This window comes from Pyrgilauda ruficollis, unplaced genomic scaffold, assembly GCF_017590135.1.
Source record: "Pyrgilauda ruficollis isolate IOZ18807 unplaced genomic scaffold, ASM1759013v1 scaffold8, whole genome shotgun sequence".
NCBI lineage: Eukaryota > Metazoa > Chordata > Aves > Passeriformes > Passeridae > Pyrgilauda > Pyrgilauda ruficollis.
In genome coordinates this window covers 6,349,270-6,366,611 of record NW_024529932.1, presented here as the reverse complement: position 1 = coordinate 6,366,611, position 17,342 = coordinate 6,349,270, and the positions used below count along the sequence as shown (strand labels likewise).

Here is a 17,342-nt window from a genome sequence, read left to right as displayed (position 1 = left end):
AGAACAATGGGCTAGTAAGTATCTTCTATGTTTGAAGGAAATCAGGTTGGAAAAGTAAATATGAGAACCCAAGAGCAAGAAAATGTAGGATGGTAATGAGCAGAACAATCAGTTTTAGAACAACTCAGCTTCTAAAGTTGTAGATCTGCACCATTTGGCTAATCCCATGTGTTGGTTAAAATAATGAAATGTTTTCCTTTTCTTTTAAACAGGTGTGATAGTTGAGTCAAATCTCCTAAACTCAGAGTCACGGACAGGCTTGCCTGATGTTCCATATGAGCCAGACCTTGATATTGAAATAGACTTTCCAAGAGGTAATTCTTCCGTGATTTTAATAAACACTGTGACACTGTGGGCAGCTGTTGTACCTTGTTTAATCATCCTTTCAGAGGAGTTTTATTTGATTGCAGGATCCGCCTTACTGACTTAGTTAAAACTTTGCCATGCCTTTGGGGGCATGGATGGGGGACTTCTGAATTAGTTTTTCCATCTTTCTCAATACAGTATTTGAAATAATGCAAAGAAAAGGGGAAGTTAACCATTCACAAAGAACTTGGCTGCGCCATTTGTTTTGAACATGGATTTAGGAAAGTTGTTTTGAAGGCTCAAGGACTCAGATGGTATGTGTCATGGAAAACATAATGAATCATTCTTCAATCTTCAAGTATTTTCACAGTTTAGAGAAATTACTAAAGAATCAACTTCCCACTGAAGTTTGTTAGAAAATTGGCATGCAAGTTGGCATGCTGCACACCACTTGTGTTACCTTTTAATATCTGGGTAATGTCCGTATCTGCCTTTGAAGTAGTAGCGTTATTTGAATTAGCAGGAAAAAAATCACTGCTTTGAGACCTTTCTTGAAAGAAACTCTTGATGTTTTTTAGTACAATTTCTACCACTCTACAGAATGCAGGGAACAGTGTCTGTTTCCTTGCATCATAGCCCTGTAATCCAAGATCCAAGAAAGCTTCTGGCTGTAGTTACTGTCGCTGTTATATAGCTTCTGTTGGACACATGACTCTGAAATCTGTCCTGGGCAGGTTCTGTAGGAGCTGACAGGCTCTTTTTGTGCTGTGTTTTAGATACCTGCAGTAGATGCCCAGTTTGCTCCATGCCTAATTTAAAGAGAAAGCCTGGGGGTTAGTCTGACCTTAATCTTGGGAAGTTTACTAGTCAGATGCATACTACGTTTTTAACCCTCTTTTTAGTGAGGCTGGGTACATAAGAAAGAAAAACCATAGAAGAAAAGAAATAAGCAAGTTGGAGTAGTAAGTAGCAGCAGTCTGTAAGAAGCATCACACTGGAGTGCTTCTGAGATAAGATTCTTTGTGGTATCAGGAGAAGGACTGCTTTTGAGTCTGGGGCAGAGTTCTGAAATCTCTGCATGTAAGTGCTGTTTCATCTGCACCAGTTGGAAAGCTGTCATGAGAAATAAGCTGGTGAAATCACATTATGAGAAGAGCATTCAATTTTGAGTGAAAACATTTCTTTGATGGCTGAATGAGGGATGAACCATCTTCAATAAAGTAAATAAACGTGGGACTTGCAACACTAAATCCATTCATATGTTGTCTCATTCCTCAACATTGCCTGAAATGGAGTCCTCAATCCTACCCCTGAAATGTTAAATGAACAGTATTTTGAGGTATTGCCATACATCTGCTTACCAAACTTAACTGTGTTATCCATCATGAGCTAGACCTCCACCACATGTATAAATACAGACTAAACCAGTTTCACTGACGGAATTTGCCTTCTGATTCTTAATGTTTTAACCAAGTGTGATGCACTACAAGAAATAACAAAACATGTATAGAAATCATCTAAAAACATGAACAAAACCACATGTACTAAGTTAATTTGTATTTTTCCAGTCATAGCTGCTCATTCTCATTGTACCTAAGAATTTTTGATGCCAAAGACAGCCTGGGCAGAAAATATTATGTAAGAGTCTACAATAAGAAATTCTGCCTTAGCAACTTCAGATAATACTTGAAATGTTGAGCATTGTGTCCTCTGAAACCTACTTAGAAATAAACTATTTGACAGCTTTGTCTTAGTTTGGATATAAAAATAGGTTTGCTTCCTCTTACCAAAATCCAGTGTTTGGTTGTGTTTATTTGTGTGCCTTGGTGGACACCTTACGTTAAGGCACACCGATATAGTTAATTGGTTTTTTTCAAAGCAATGTTACTTAAAAAACATTTAGAAATAAGTTGCTGTTAATGTATTTTCAGCAACTGAGGAGCTTGATACAGAAAATGAGTTTTTGTTACCTCCTGTTTTTGGTGAAGAATATGAGGAACAACCAAGGCCTCGGTCCAAAAAGAAGGTAATTTTTTCTTGCTATTAAAAATACCAAGAAATGCACAAAAATTTATGTAGGGAAAAAAACCCTTTTTTTTTAGCTGTGATAATGATTTATAACATTACAGTTTTACTGTCTACTCATACCTAGTATCCTGTCTTTATGACATACATTGATACATTTCAAGTAATAAATTTATTTCAGTGGTATGACTGTTGCAGATAGCTGTTAGATTTGATAGGAGTGTGATTTGTAAATTGGGATCCTGTTTTTGTTTCACAGTGGCAGAACTGCTGATGTAATGTGCCACTGTGTATATACCTACTGTATTCTTAGTAATGCTATTTTACCTTCTACTTTGAACAAAGGTGTCTTGGTTTGATTTGATAGTAAGATGGAAAAACATTGGCATTACCATGGTTTATAATGGGAGCCGTACCATATAAAAGAGTTTAAAAAAATTTTTATTTGCTTGTAATTTTCCCAGATTTTATTTTTAGCCAGTCTTAGTTTAGACATTGGATACAAATTAGCCATAGTATTTTATTTAGAAGGACGCTACCAAGAAATATTTTCCTGTGTCTGGCACAAAGCTGAAATGGTTTTGTTCCAATAACTGCAGTAGAAATAGCAGCTTTAAAAAAAAACCAGCCAACTTCTACTAAAGCTTTCTAATAATAAATGAGTCTTTCTAGTATCAAATCTGGAGTAATTTAAAAAAATAGCTTTTGCTAGTATGCACTGGACATTATCACATATCCAGCTGCTGGGCATGCTTTAATCTGGAGCCAGTGCTGCCTTTTGCATTGGCAAAGGGCTCATTTGAGCCTATGAGTGGAGCCTGTGACACAGATTTGTCACATCTTCAGCTCCCTGTGCATCGACACGATGCAGTTCTGTGAGTGCCCTGAGGTTCAGTGTGCCCTTCGGCCGCAGCTGGCTGTGCCAGGTTCTGTGTCCCTGCTGGTGGGACTGCTGGTGGCCTTACCCTCTGTGTTGCCACGGCAGGGCGTGAAGAGGAAAGCGGTGTCGGAGTACCAGGCGCACGATGACAGCTCCGAGAACTCCGAGTGCAGCTTCCCGTTCAAATACGCCTACGGGGTAAACGCGTGGAAGCACTGGGTAAAGTCCCGCCACTTAGACCAAGAGCTTCCAGAGCTAGAGGAACTCAAATCAAGTAAGTAGTTCCAAAAATCTGAAATCAAGTAAGTATTTCCAAAAATCTAGCGTCCAGATTCTGACCTGCTAGGGAAAATTGCCGTACTTGTGTGATTCTCAGCTGGAATATTTGATGGAATTTTTCTCATGTCCTTAATGTTTCCAGCATGACCGAGATTATTTTACCACAGAGTTGCCAAACTTTTTTTTTCTAGTTTTTCCTGTTTGGTTCAAAATGCTGGGTTTCACACTTCTCATGAAAGCTAGCACAGCACCTTCTTGGCTGTTCTGATTTTCTGTGACCATTTAAATTTTTTGTTTGCATCCTATTTTTCCTCATTCTAACTCACTTCAGGGTTCGCACTGTACCTGGGCTTCTAAATGGCAAGGGAGGCACATCCTCCTACTCTTTGTCCTGTAAGGAGATCTTCCTCTGAGGCTGGCATTACCTGGCCATGGAGCTCTGGCACAAGGTGGCCTTTGATCCCCTGGAGCCCTGCTGCTCTTTCTGCAGCTCTCCTCTCTGTACACATTTGTCCTGTGTGGGAAAAGGGGAATTGCTGCTACTCCTGCTGTTCTTCAGCTCCCACATGCATCTCAGCACCCTTGTGTTGTGCTCTTGGGTCTTTGGAAACTTCTGTTTCCCCTGAAGGTGCCCCTCTACGCCACTGGCTTCACTTCAGCATCTTGGGCTGCCTCTGTGTCATCCTGAGCTGTGCATGACAGTACATTTGTTAGCAGGTGTTACTGCATTTGGTTAACTAGACTTTGCTGTGGGAGCCTTGATTGTTTTAATACAGACCTAACATTTTAACTGCTTAGTACATTTTAGTCTCATTCACTGGTTAATGGAGAGGACATCAAGCCAGTTTCCCAGTTTCCAGTCAAAAAGTACCCCATCCCACCTTCACTGTGTGACAATTCTGTTGTATAATGTAGCATTTCTTCTCTATTTTACAGTAAAGTCTGTGAAATTAAAGGAAGATCTATTATCACATACTTCAGCTGAGTTAAACTATGGGTTGACACATTTTGTCAATGAAATTCGAAGGCCTAATGGAGAGAACTATGCACCTGACAGCATCTATTATCTGTGTCTTGGAATTCAGGAGGTTAGTAGAGGCTGTAGAGATGGGAAATGGAGCTGCTGATTTGACTGTAACCCATTTCAGTAGAAGAGTGGAGATAACATGGATTTACTGGCTAGGAGCTACCCTTAATACATGGCTGTGATCAGGCTGCTTTGTAATCACATTGTAGAGAGCTGTCTGTGTAGGAAGTGAGTTTGCAGACCCATCCTGAAAGCTCAAACACACATTGGTATATTGTAATAATTTTAAGCTTCTTGCTGGGTTAAAGCAAGTAATTAACCCAGTCAAAAACTACATAGTCTTCTCAAATGCTGTGCTTCATTTTGTTTGCTAAAGATGTCCAATGTAAAAACAGAATGAAACAAGGCATGATCTCTAAGCCTTTGACTAATTCAGTTTCTTAGCACAGGGAGAAAACAACCTAAATTGAGTGTCTTTTGGGGAGGGTTTAATTTACTGAGTATTGAAGACTGTGGACAGGCAGGATAGGGTGCAGAAAACTCTGCTGTATTGACTGTCTTACACACAGTAAGATGGGAAGGAGTCAGGTTGGATGTAGTGGATGTGAAGGCAGTAAACTGTTGCTAGGTAATTAGAGAAGCTGTTCCACAGCTGATCTTTTAAGCAGGAAGGGCTGTCTTAATTTTTGCTACATAAGCGAAAACATAGGCAAAATGTATTCAGAGCTGAGAGCACAGAAAATTGCATTCAAGTTAAAAGGCAATAGAAGATGTGTATGATGTGGAAAGCAAGCTACTCACAGGGTTTGCATTTCTACTTAAACTGTTCTATACTTGAGGCAGAGGACTTGAATCAAGTAACAATTTTTTAAATTGAAATATACTTATTAAAAAAATAAGTAGTAAAATAGTAATTTTCCTGTGTTCCAGGTATGCAAAAATAAAGAGTTAGTTGCTACCTTTGCCTCATTGTTGAAATTTGAGAAGCAAACATTGATTTTTGTCAGTGGCTTTTTAGTCAATATTGCTACAAGGTGTGTTTCAAATTCAGCTAGCTTTCTGCTTCTGCACTTGCATGATACACTCTCTCTCTGTATCTTTCTGTTGAATTGAAAATACTCATCTTGAGCAGATAAACAGTACACAGAAGGAAGTCTGTGTTTATAAAATGGAACTCAAGATTTTTTTTAATCTTTCTCTTTGTACCTTTGACATTGTCTATTATGTCAGTCATGGAAGCTAGTTGTGTATAAAACATCTTTTTTTCAGCTCTTCAGAGCCATAGTTTGTGTGGCAACCACAATTATCATGAGGCCTAATACACATACACAATGCTGGAACATTAGTGGAGCAACATGTCGTCATTTTGCTGTAATTTTACTGCAATTTTGCTGTTTGTACTTCGTGCCCAGTATTTCATTCAGGCAGTGTGAACAGCCCTGATTTGTTGGCCAGACCAGTAGGAAGATGTGTTGTGTTCTGATGAGTTTGCATTTCACAGAGGCAGATAGCAAGTGAGGGACAGAAACATGAGCTGTGAAGGGCTTCAGCCATCATCTGTGTGCAGATGGCAAATATTTGGGGGCAAATATTTCCACCCTTCTGAAGAAACATGTTTAAGGAAGCTAGTGGTACACTAAATGCAATGCAGTTGTCACAATGCACAATAAAACTCCATTGCCTTCTAGAATTTGCTTAGTCCTTTCCACCTGACAGCCCCAAGCCTGAAAGAGAATAAATTTTCTCTACTGCGTAAAAGGTATTGGCTTTGTTGAACTTGGAAGGGGCTCAGAGGAGCTTAAATGATGCCATTTAAGGATACAGTTGGGCCAAAGATCATTAATATTTTGGTATCTTAGAGTAAATTTCTCTTCAAAGGAGGAGGATGTAGGAGCCATAGGCTAGTAAAAAAGTGCATTCCCCTTCCACCAGCATTACTGCACTCATTGTGGCTAAATACTCAGTTTGGAGCTTTTCCTCATGGATAAAATGTGGTTTGAGCCCAGGAGTCTTCAAGTCCTAAGTTGGTTGTTTTCTTTTTTAAGTTTGTAAAACAGCTTTTTCCGAAAGGAAGCACTGTAAAATCTGTTCCAGGAAACCAGTCCCTGAGTCAGATGGTGCAGTTTCTCAGTTCAGGTTCATTTGCAGCTGAAATTGTTCTGCTTTCAGACAGAAGTGGTTCAGTAATGGTTTTGGTAACTCTAAAGGAGTGATCCTGAAGGATCTCACACTTTGAATTAAAGTCTGCTGCATGGTCAGGCAGGCATCTAGTGGAGAGGGTTCATCTAGAGGAAGGTGGTAGCCTGCAGTGCTCCTTTGTTGCATCATGGCCTTCATTCTTTGTCCCTAATTGGGATTATTGGGATTTGGTTTGGGTTTTTTTTCTTGTTTTTTGTATGTCTGGTAATGTTGTTGTTTGGGCAGGCTGATAGAGTTCGGCAGACATTTGTCTGAAAGTCAGACAAACAAAATTGCTGTGGACAGTGATTCAGCCTGTTCTCCTCCACTGTGGGATTCAGAGGCACATCCAGTTCCTTCCCATGCACTGCATTTACAGTAGAGCTCATCTCAGGTGGAAATGGCTTGTGCTCATCCTGCTCCTCTAGGGTTTGTAGAGCAGCAGAGCACGGTGCTTTGGGAATGGAGGTTTGCAGGTTTGGGTGGTAGGTTGGAGTCTGCCCTGCTGCACAACGTCATCCTTCTAGAGACCCTCCAGTGCCAGTGCTCCAGGGAGCTTCAGACTTCAGCTGGGGATGCCAGGGCTTAGTCAACACTTACTGTGAACCAGGAAGAAGTATTTTTAGTTGAGTTCTCACAGGCTTGGGTGTGGATTGGTTTTGGACCAGTTTTCAGTCTTCATTTTCACTGCCAGCATTCAGTGTGAGTTTTTCATTCAAACCAGATGAAAATACGTGGTGGAAAAATGTGCCAGGGAATGGAAGGGCGAATGCCACGAAGCTTACAGTGAGCTGTGTTATCTGGCTTAGAATTGCTTTATGAAATCAAAACTGGTGTATGTAGAAACAAGCACATGTGAGGGAGTATTGTGCTTTGAGGAGTTAGTTAAATCCATAATATAAAATAGTTATCTAAATGAAAATGTTGCTGAAAACTTGTAGGAAGTGTATTCATTAATTTGCCCTTATTATAAAATTAAGTGCAAAGATAAGGAGGCTAGGATGTACTGAACCATGATCACCTATTATAAGTGTTGTGGTTAATGTGATTTCAAGCATGGGTACAGAAATAGATGCCATTTCCAGAAGCAAATGTGGGTTTTGTCTGTCACTTTTATTGTAATCACTAACAGGCATGTTCTTGCAAAGATAATGCTGAAGTGGAAAACTTACGAAGCCAATCCTCCCTTTCTTAGAAATGTCTCAGAGATGATAATATCAAATAGTAGTCCTCAGCCATTAATTCTTGGTAAAGGTTCAAAAGAATTTTTGTCTGTAAGATCAAGAGGGGTGCGATAATCAGATTGCAGAATAGGCCAGTGCCTTGCACCATCCTATCATCTTTCTTGTATTGCTGTATTATTACCACAGATACATGGGTGGGTTTTTTTCTCCCACTTTTGTATTGAGGATGGTTTTGTCACTGTTTGGAGTTCACATTTAAAAGGGCAGATTCTTGCTAAATGTGGGTTGGTTATGGGTTTTTTTGAAGGCCGAGGTGTAGGAAAAGATAAATTAGTTGTTTGTGGTTTGGGGTTTTTTTTAATGCCTCCCCATTCACTGATACAGTGTTGCACACATGAAATCTTAGAGAAGAATGTTAGTTGTAATTAAACTGTGATTCATACCCAGTTAGAAATTTACAACATACAATTATATTGGAAGTAAATGTTACGTGTAAGGTATTGGAAAAGTGGCATAGCTTTATTTTTAGATACTGTTTTTCAGTACAACACTTGCCCAGTTACGAAAAAAAGAGCCCTGTAGCACAGGAGTTGTTCTAATCTGGAATTTTAAATTCTGTGTCTCTCTCTCCCTTTTCTGTAGTATTTATATAGGAGTAATCGGAAGGACAACATATTTATTGATCCAATCTACCACACGTTTGAACAGGAATTAAATAAAATCCTTCGAAGTTGGCAACCAAGCATACTTCCAGATGGTAATTTTCTTTTTGGTCATGTATGTTTTTCATCTCTTAAAAATTATGTATTCTTAAGCATGCATATATATATATATATATATATATATGTTATGCATTGCAATAGCAGTTGATGAAGAATTACAGACATGTCTTCTAAGATTTAACTTAAAACTGGACCTGTTTTTATTTGTCTTCTTTCTGGGTAATCCATGCTACAAGAGTTGTTTTTGCCACTGACTGTTAAAATTAACTATTCATCTTTAGGAGAGAAAGTTAAAAAAAGCTCTTTGACCTGTAGTTTTTACCTGAGCTGAACTTTTGTTTTTGCCCATTTTTTCCCCCACATGAAAGCAGGCAGGCACTGCACTATATGTAGGTAGGGCTTATAATTGATGTATTTTAGAATTTCTCACCTGGATTAGGAGGACTCTTTGCTGGGAGTCTTCTGCTCAGAAGGATCATCGGTTCATGGAGAAAACAAGTTTTTCCCAGCAGACCAGTGTTGGTGCTGAACTGGAGAATCAGCCGTTCTTCCATCTTTTTCACAATCCTCACTTGAGTGAGGGCCTGCCCTTGCCAGACCTTTTCCTTTCTTTTCTCAATCTTGGCTTCTCTCAGTACAGCCCAGAGAGCCTCTGTGTTGGGCCCTTCCTGAAACCTGTTATGGTCCAGGAATGTTTTCCAAGTGAGATACCCATTAGTAATAAGAAGGAAGAAGGTACAATGTTTGGAGGCCTTAACCTGGGCAGAATAAAATTAACTCAAAAATATGCTTTTTATTCTAGAATTACGGTTACTCTATTGAGCATTAATTTCTGTGAAATATCATGAGAGAGCTGCGTGTCAGAAATGCTGTTGTGACTAAACAGAAATGTGTTCTCTCTGAAATTGCCTGTACTGATATTTCCCATTGACTGTCTCAGTGAGTGTCTTTAACATGTGGCTTTGGGGAGTGTGAACATAAAAATAAATAAGTTTATCAGCAGCTTCTGTCATGATCATTTTGTTGTATTTCACAGTAAAAAAAAAACTTGATATTTTTTTTTTACCTTGACAGTTCATGGGCTAATCCATTGTATTTTCCTCTACTATTCTTTTTTTCCAAGGATCAATATTCTCTCGAGTTGAAGAAGATTACCTTTGGAGGATTAAACAGCTAGGATCACATTCACCTGTTGCTCTTTTAAATACTCTGTTCTACTTTAACACTAAATATTTTGGCCTGAAAACAGTGGAGCAGCATTTGAGACTTTCTTTTGGCACTGTTTTTAGACAGTGGAAGAAAAATCCTCTAACAATGGAAAGCAAAGCTTGTCTTCGATATCAAGTGTCTTCCCTGTGCAGAGCTGATAATGAAGGTACTATGGCAGTTCAAAATTAGCATTGCAGGGGCATCCACATGGCACTGATGAGGGACATCTGGGCACCTGGCCAGGAGCCAGAGCTGTGCCTTTGCATACAAAGTCTAGGAGCTCTCAGCTCCCAGAACTCTTAATTGGAGTGTGTGGTCCATGGGGACTGCAGGGTCTCTGAGTTAATTTGAGCCCACTGGTCTCCATGTGAAATGCTGTGACTTTGCTGTGGCTGTGGGTGGCATTTCCAGTTTGCAGGTTTGCACAGTTGTGGTGAACCACCCTGTGGTACTTGGTGGGCTGCTTATGGGGAATTTCACTGAAAAATATGAAATAACTTCAAGTTATAGCTTAGATGTTTTTGATTTTCTTCTTAAAGATAAAATTGCTACTGGAAAAAGGAAACATGAAGATGATGTGCCAGTATTTGAACAAATTGAAAATACATCTGATCCAGCTAGATGCCCTGTGAAAATGTTTGAGTGCTATCTGTCTAAAAGGTAAGTGTGATACAGGCTAATACAGACAGAGTCTAGAGTAAACCAGACCTAGAAAGGAACTGTTTTGATGCAACATGAAATGTGGTCAAGCAAAGGGAATGGATTGAAATCTTACGGAAAATACCTAAATGAAATCTCCAGTTCTGTACCTGGACATTAAGTGTGGGAGCAGTGGAGTACTTCAGTGTTAATTGTCAAGGGCTCCATCTGGGAATAACAATACAATTCAATTTTCTTACCTAGGAATACCAAGCATCTCTGCAGAGAATTGCCAGATCAAGGATTCTGGTGGGTTTTGCTACTGAAGCTTTTGTTTGTGAGGTCCCCATCTCTTCACTAAGAATTGGGTTAAGACAACAGATTTGCTTCATTATAAGTTACCAGGCATCTGAAATGTAGACGCTTTTGAGGTACCCAGTGTGGAAGCATGTTTGAAATATTCTGTAGTAGGAAAATGACTGCTGGCATTAACCCATAGCTGGCATAGCTTGTTTCTATGTGATCTCTACAATTAATTCTGCAGGAAGGAAGGAAGCAGAATTTATTACATTAATAAAAAGCTTAGGCAACTCTTAAAAAAATTAATTTACTAGCTACGTGTTTTGAAGCTTGAAAACAAGATTTCTTGGAAAGTACTTTTCCTTACCTGTAACACCCATTCAAGTGACTGATTTTAATGTTTTGTGTAACTCTAAGGGAAATGAGGGCAAGTGATACCAAAGAAATAAAATCACCTAGTGTATACACAAGACAATAAATTAATTATGAGACTCAGTATGTGTTAGGAAACGGCATCGTGGTCTGAAAGGTGAAGAAGGAGCTCACACACAGCATCAGCAGAAGTAGGAGTATGTGATGTTATAGAGAGAAACAAGTAAAGAGGAGCTTGTGGTCTGTTAATGCAACCACCTGTTTTTCAAAGACTCAGTTGGTCCTGGTTGTTGCAGGGGGATTTTGGAGATTATTAGTCATCAAAAAGTCTAAGTTGGATTTTTGGACTGAGTTACACAGTCACTGGGGGAGAGACCCCATAATTTTTTGTTCTTTAGGAGGAACATCTCAACTTTGGGGAAAAGAATGCTCTTAAACCCATTTGGAGCATCAGTTATGATGTGGTTTCAAGCCATGATGTCTTGCAGATGCTGGTCACCATTGTTAACTAAAGCAGCAGACTGTTTCTCCTGGTTCTGCTTCTTAATTTTGTTGAAATAATTTTAACAGAATACTTGACACTGTAAAAGCTATTGTAAAATTTCAGGTAATGCCAGCTGTTTGAAATACACTTGGCAACCAGTAGACAGCTGTAGCTGAAATTTCAGGATGCTTTCATTCACAGCTATGAAACACTGTATTATTGTCTCATTATATTATTGTCTCATTGTATTATTGTCTCAAACTGCACGTGGGGGAGTTAGGTTGGACATTAGGGACGAATTTCTCCACAGAAAGGGTGATCAGACACTGGAATGGGCTGCCCAGGGAGATGTTGGAGTCACCATCCCTGGAGGTGTTTAAGGAAAGATGGGATGTGGCACTCAGTGCCGTGGTCTGGTTGATATGGGGGTGTTGGGCCACAGGTTGGACTTGATAAACCCAGAGGTGTTTTCCAACTTGATTGATTCCGTGATTGCTTGTTCTTATAAAAATACTGTTGTTTCAAGCAAGTAGGGAGCAGGTTAAAATATTTATATTATTAGACTATTTTAAACAACCATATTTGACTTCTTATCTGACTCCTAATCTTATCTACATGAGAGCAAAACAATCTGACAATCACCCCAGCAGGTGAAGAGCAACACCTGAAATCTTATCAACCAATTTGGGAAGGTGAGCTGGTGAAAATCCTTACTTTTACTGAAGAAACATGAAATATAGTTGACTCCTGAAGTCTGCAGTATTTGTGAAGGAGGGAGCTTGAGTGATCAGTTGCTCATCCAGAATTGAAAATGCTTTTCTGAGACTTGCTTAAATGGATGAACTGCTAAGATTTCCTGAAAGGATCTTCTCTAGTGTCTTAGAGGGTGTTTCTGAGCTGCATGTAATTCCATAATATAGCAGCTAAGGAATTAAGGGATTAAGATTTCTAACAACCCACCTTTTAAATAAAACAGAAGGAGGAGGGATTTTAGCTGCTTACACTTCTGTGCATCTCAGAACTACCATCCCTGGCTTTTCAAGGGAACCCCAGGCTTTACATTCAGAGGTGGCCACATCAGCCAACAATTGTGTGAGCAATTATTGATGTCATTGGCGTAATTAGTGTTGGGGCTCTTTGCAAATCATGGGAAGTTCTTTCTGGTTTAGCAAGACCTGGATGTGCAGGTTTTTGAAGAGTCTGTGATCTCTTGCATGCTTGCTGAGTCCCAGGCATCTGGGACTGGCTGGGTTTGGGCCAGACCAGGCATGGCTCCTTCCATCAGCAAGACCACATTTCTCCTCATTATTCTTTTCATTTTGGTTGGTTTGGGGTTTTTTTTGGTAACTTGCCTAGGTACAGTTAGAATTTCGCTTCTGCAAGATTTTGGAACTGCTAAGGTACTGTTTTGTCCTGTGATGAGGCTGTGTTTCTCACCCGCTGTGTTTTCCTCCTGTAGCCCACAGAATCTGAACCAGAGGACAGACATGTTCTACCTGCAGCCCGAGTGCTCCGTGTCAGCCGAGAGCCCCATCTGGTACACTGCCACTTCACTGGACCGCAACACTTTGGAAAATATGCTCGTACGGGTTCTTTTAGTAAAAGATATTTATGATAAAGACAATTACGAACTGGATGAAGACATAGATTAAAACAAACTTCCAAAAACTGTCAAAACAACAAACAGCATTAGATATAGTCATGCTGCTAGACCTTTACTATGGAAAACATTTCAAGTTTACCCTTTGTTTATGAGTTTTGTAGCAGTGTGTACCCTCACCTGGGTATTACCATGTAAATAGTTTGTGAGTGAAAGTCTCCATTATTCTGCGTAGTGGTTTTAGGATACATAACAAACACATTTCAGATTCTTTTTTTATTATTTATTTCATTAGGTATGTTTGTAACTTTTTACATTGCAAAATATGAATGAGAATGTGCCATGTGAAATTTTTTTCCCCCTCGTAGTAAGATACATCCATGTTGCACAACTCTGCTGTTGGAAGCTCCCTTGGAGGAGGCTCTTTTAATGGCTTCTTAAACCGGATGGTTGTGTATGGGTAGCACTACTAAAGTTTAGAACTTGCTGTGTCTTTCAGAATTTTTAAATGAATTGTAAACTAATAGGTTTTTTACTTTTTAGTTACTGAAGCCTTATAAGGTTATGTAGAGAGATTCCATCTTATGTACCAAAAATAGACAAAAGAGAATGCTGTCAATATTGGTGTACTGTAATGTGAATCTATTCTGGTGAAAACACTTTTTTGTTGCCCTTATTAAAACCTTAGTGTCCTTTCGTTATTTGTGACTCTCTCTCAATTGCCCCTACAAATAAAATATATATGTAAAAATAAGTGAATATAAGCTTAGAGCATGTGGTCATCAAGACACGTATTTTGTAAAAAGGAAAAATAAACCAAAAGCCCCTCAAAAAAAAAAAAAAAAGGAAAAAAAAAGAGATGTCTGATGACAATGCTGTATAATCCTTTTTTCATCTTTACTTTTTCAGTCATAAATGCCAGTACCTCATATTAATGAAAATTTGTCCTTTGTAGCCTTATAGAAAGGGGTTCTCTGCCATATTACATGAAGTAATGTGGTTTGCTAAATTTTTAACTTGTTTGTCCTTGCATTGCTGTATTTAAATACAGTCAGTACTTGACTATGGGTGGAAAGCTTATTTTAACTAATGCCTCCATTCAAAAGCCATATGAGATGTGAAGTTGCAACAAGCCGAAAGATAATTTTTCTTGAAGAAAAATCCTTTCATTTGCTCTATATCCTTTCCTTGTGCTTACTTTACTTAAGTAGTCTGATTTCCACATACGTGTTTAACTGCTTAAGTTCTGTTACTCGCTCTTATTTAACTAATACAAACCATATGGTGGTTCAAGCAATGGTTTTGCTGTTGTACTGAAAAAATGTGGTAGAGTATTCTACTATACTCATAAGCTTAAGTCTCTCCTAAGTGGCATTAATTATCTGTTGAGAGGAATCACCTACTAAAGGAGAAACTTTCTATGTATATATATTACCACCTGAGGATTTATTTCTTGCAAGGGCTGCATGGCTTTTTCATTTTCCTTAGCTTAAAAGAATGCACATAAGGATGCATCTTTCTATATAGATAAATAAAGCTTCAGTTGCTTTGTTTTGTTAAACAAGTTCATTTAAATTTCTGCTATTCTGGTGTGTCTGTGAGTATGTATTAATTTTAGATATACCACTATTTCAAATGGAGATGGAAATGTACATGTTTAATTTTTCATTTCTTTCTGGTGGCATTGCCCTTCCTGTGAAATCAGGAAATACAACACAGCACCAGTGAGTAAATCACCAACAGCTTCAGTGCACCTTTCTCTTTGTGAGTGAATACTTAAGAACTTAGTTCATTAACAATTGTTTTTTTCCAAACAGTAGCCATAGAATATGCCCATGATACATAAAAGGGATGAAATCAGGAAGTGTAGTCATTGTTTTGTTCTGGTCTCTCCTGCTTTTTTAACACCTGATTGACCATAAGTTAAATTTACATATGGGGATCATTACTAATTGCCTGTGTAAAATGAAATTTGAAATACTGCATTCAAACCTAACTTTTAAGTGTTTTGATAAATAGCAGTAAGGATCACTTGCAGCTCCTTCTCTGTAGTTCAGACTTCAGGGGCTTCAGCAGAGATTTCAATTGCTCCCAGATTATAACTCTGTTTAATGACAAACACACTTTTCTAAAACTGCAAACCTTTAATGTGAAGCTGAAAGTTAAGTAGTGTTGAGTGTCTTAAGCAAGAGTTTCAAATTCTTGTTCTCAAAATCAGATTACAGCTATTTCTTAATAGTAAGGTCAGTCTTTAGTATGGCATGTTGAACAATCTCCAGGCATTTTCAGCACCAGGAAGAAATAATTAATAAATTATTCTTAAGTTTTATCAGAAACAACATAATTGTTGTAAAATTCCTTCCATTTTCTACCCAAGATGCATCTGCCATCAGTAAAAATATCCAAGTTGGGTTTTGAAAAAGACATTTTTACATATAGATCCATGTTGGAAATGTAAAGATGGTTGTTAAGAAAATAACTTTTATTCCAGAAGATGGAGCTATTCCATCATCAGCAATAATGTTTTTTGGGTGGCTCATGTGTTCAGATTGAACATTGTAAACTGCAGAGATATTGCAGTCAAGTCTGCATCATGGTTCGATGTATGCATTTTATTCCTAAATTTGAATGGTGATACAAAATGCAATAAAATACCTTAGTTCTGAAAAAATAAAGATATGTAATTTTATAGTAATTAGGAGTTCAGGGCAAATCCTTTTTTTTTTTTTTCCCTTTGGCTGAACTGTCAGCAGCTGGAGTAGAATAAGGTTGATGCCAAGGAATTATATGCTGTGCAGGACAAAATATGATGGATGCTCTGTTCCACACAGGCACACAGCTTTCAGGTGGTCATGTGTCTAAGAAACCTGCCCTCACTTTCCTCCTTAAGAGGGTTTGAAGTGGCACCCGGGCTGTTGAGGGCATCCCTGTGAGCTCTGGCAGAGATTACCTGAGAAATGCAGTGTGGGACTACACCCCTCTGTCCACACACAGCCCTCACTCCTGTCCTGGCGGGGTTTTCTTAACTTCTCCAGTCGTGCCAGCATCTCCTCTGCATCTCCTTGCTGTCAGATCAAATTTTGAACAATTCCCAGGTGAAGAAGTGGCCTTAAGACACTAAGAAAGTTAGACAGCAGCAGTAAGAAAATCACATAGAAAATATAGTTCAGGGTGAGAAACAGTTAAAAATTGATGCAATTTTCAGAAAATAAATTTACTTTGATAGTAATATTTTTAATCTGTGACTGTGTTCAGTCGATGAGAATCATGCAGCTTTTTGTAATTAGGGAACTAAGCAAAAATTACAACAGTTGATTTTTATTGAACAAAAGGTTGTGTTTGTGAAATAATTTCAGTGTTTACAATATTAAATACCTTTAAAGTACTTGCAGTGGGACTCTACAGTGCAGCAACGTTTGTTTTCTTAATATCTGTGACTCTGTCCCATGAGAGGCTGTGTAAATAGGTGGGGAACACAGGAGAGGTGGTCCATAAACCTTGCAGTCCCACAAGGAAGGTGTGTGAGATGGAAGAGAGAAAGGCATGTGTAGTGGTAGGAAAACCTATCCCATACCCATTTTTGCTGACCTTTTTATTATATAGGAGAGGTTTTTCTGTTCCCCTTTCCCATTTTGTCTGTTACAGTTAGGAACAGCAGTAAAATATTTTCATTTCCATTTTTTTAAACATCCACTCTTCAGTTCATTGCACTCATGTGTGCATTATATAATACACATTATGTGCAGGGCTGAGTGTGTGGCAGAGTAAGTGCAGTGAGAGTTTAAATTACTGAGACGTAAGAGGGTGTTTGGCCATCACAGGTGAAATGAGTCTCTGGATTATAATGCAAAGGTTCATGATGTTTTGAAAGCATTGAATTTGAAGTGTTGAAACCCAAAAGCCCTCAGCACATGAGCCACAGCACTTGGGACCAGCACGTGATGGGGCCTGTGCTTTGGAACTCAGGCTGGTGTTCGTGTCTGTGACACGGGGAAACAGCACAGAAAAGGGTGACTGTGTCCACTTTGAACAACTACCAGAGTTTAAAAGGTACAGGTTTAACATGGACTTTCTGATGAGGCCTTCGAGCTTCTGACACCTGATACAACTTCCTGCATAGCCTGTCTGAAAGCTTTT

At 38.8% G+C, this 17,342-nt stretch overlaps 1 protein-coding gene across 13 annotated transcripts in view; it reads left to right on the top strand.

The window, feature by feature from the left end:
* Nucleotides 1-14,958, top strand: part of ZMYM2 (zinc finger MYM-type containing 2) — an 87,820-nt gene extending 72,862 nt beyond the window's left edge. For all 13 annotated transcript variants that reach the window (XM_041487199.1, XM_041487200.1, XM_041487198.1 and 10 more), the window contains 8 exons: nucleotides 213-314; nucleotides 2,238-2,332; nucleotides 3,317-3,485; nucleotides 4,427-4,578; nucleotides 8,522-8,636; nucleotides 9,725-9,976; nucleotides 10,350-10,470; nucleotides 13,065-14,958. In XM_041487199.1, the coding sequence (XP_041343133.1) occupies nucleotides 213-314; nucleotides 2,238-2,332; nucleotides 3,317-3,485; nucleotides 4,427-4,578; nucleotides 8,522-8,636; nucleotides 9,725-9,976; nucleotides 10,350-10,470; nucleotides 13,065-13,257 (1,199 nt within the window). In that variant the 3' untranslated portion in view covers nucleotides 13,258-14,958. The remainder of the gene's footprint in view (nucleotides 1-212; nucleotides 315-2,237; nucleotides 2,333-3,316; nucleotides 3,486-4,426; nucleotides 4,579-8,521; nucleotides 8,637-9,724; nucleotides 9,977-10,349; nucleotides 10,471-13,064) is intronic.
* The last annotated feature ends 2,384 nt before the right edge of the window (nucleotides 14,959-17,342 follow it).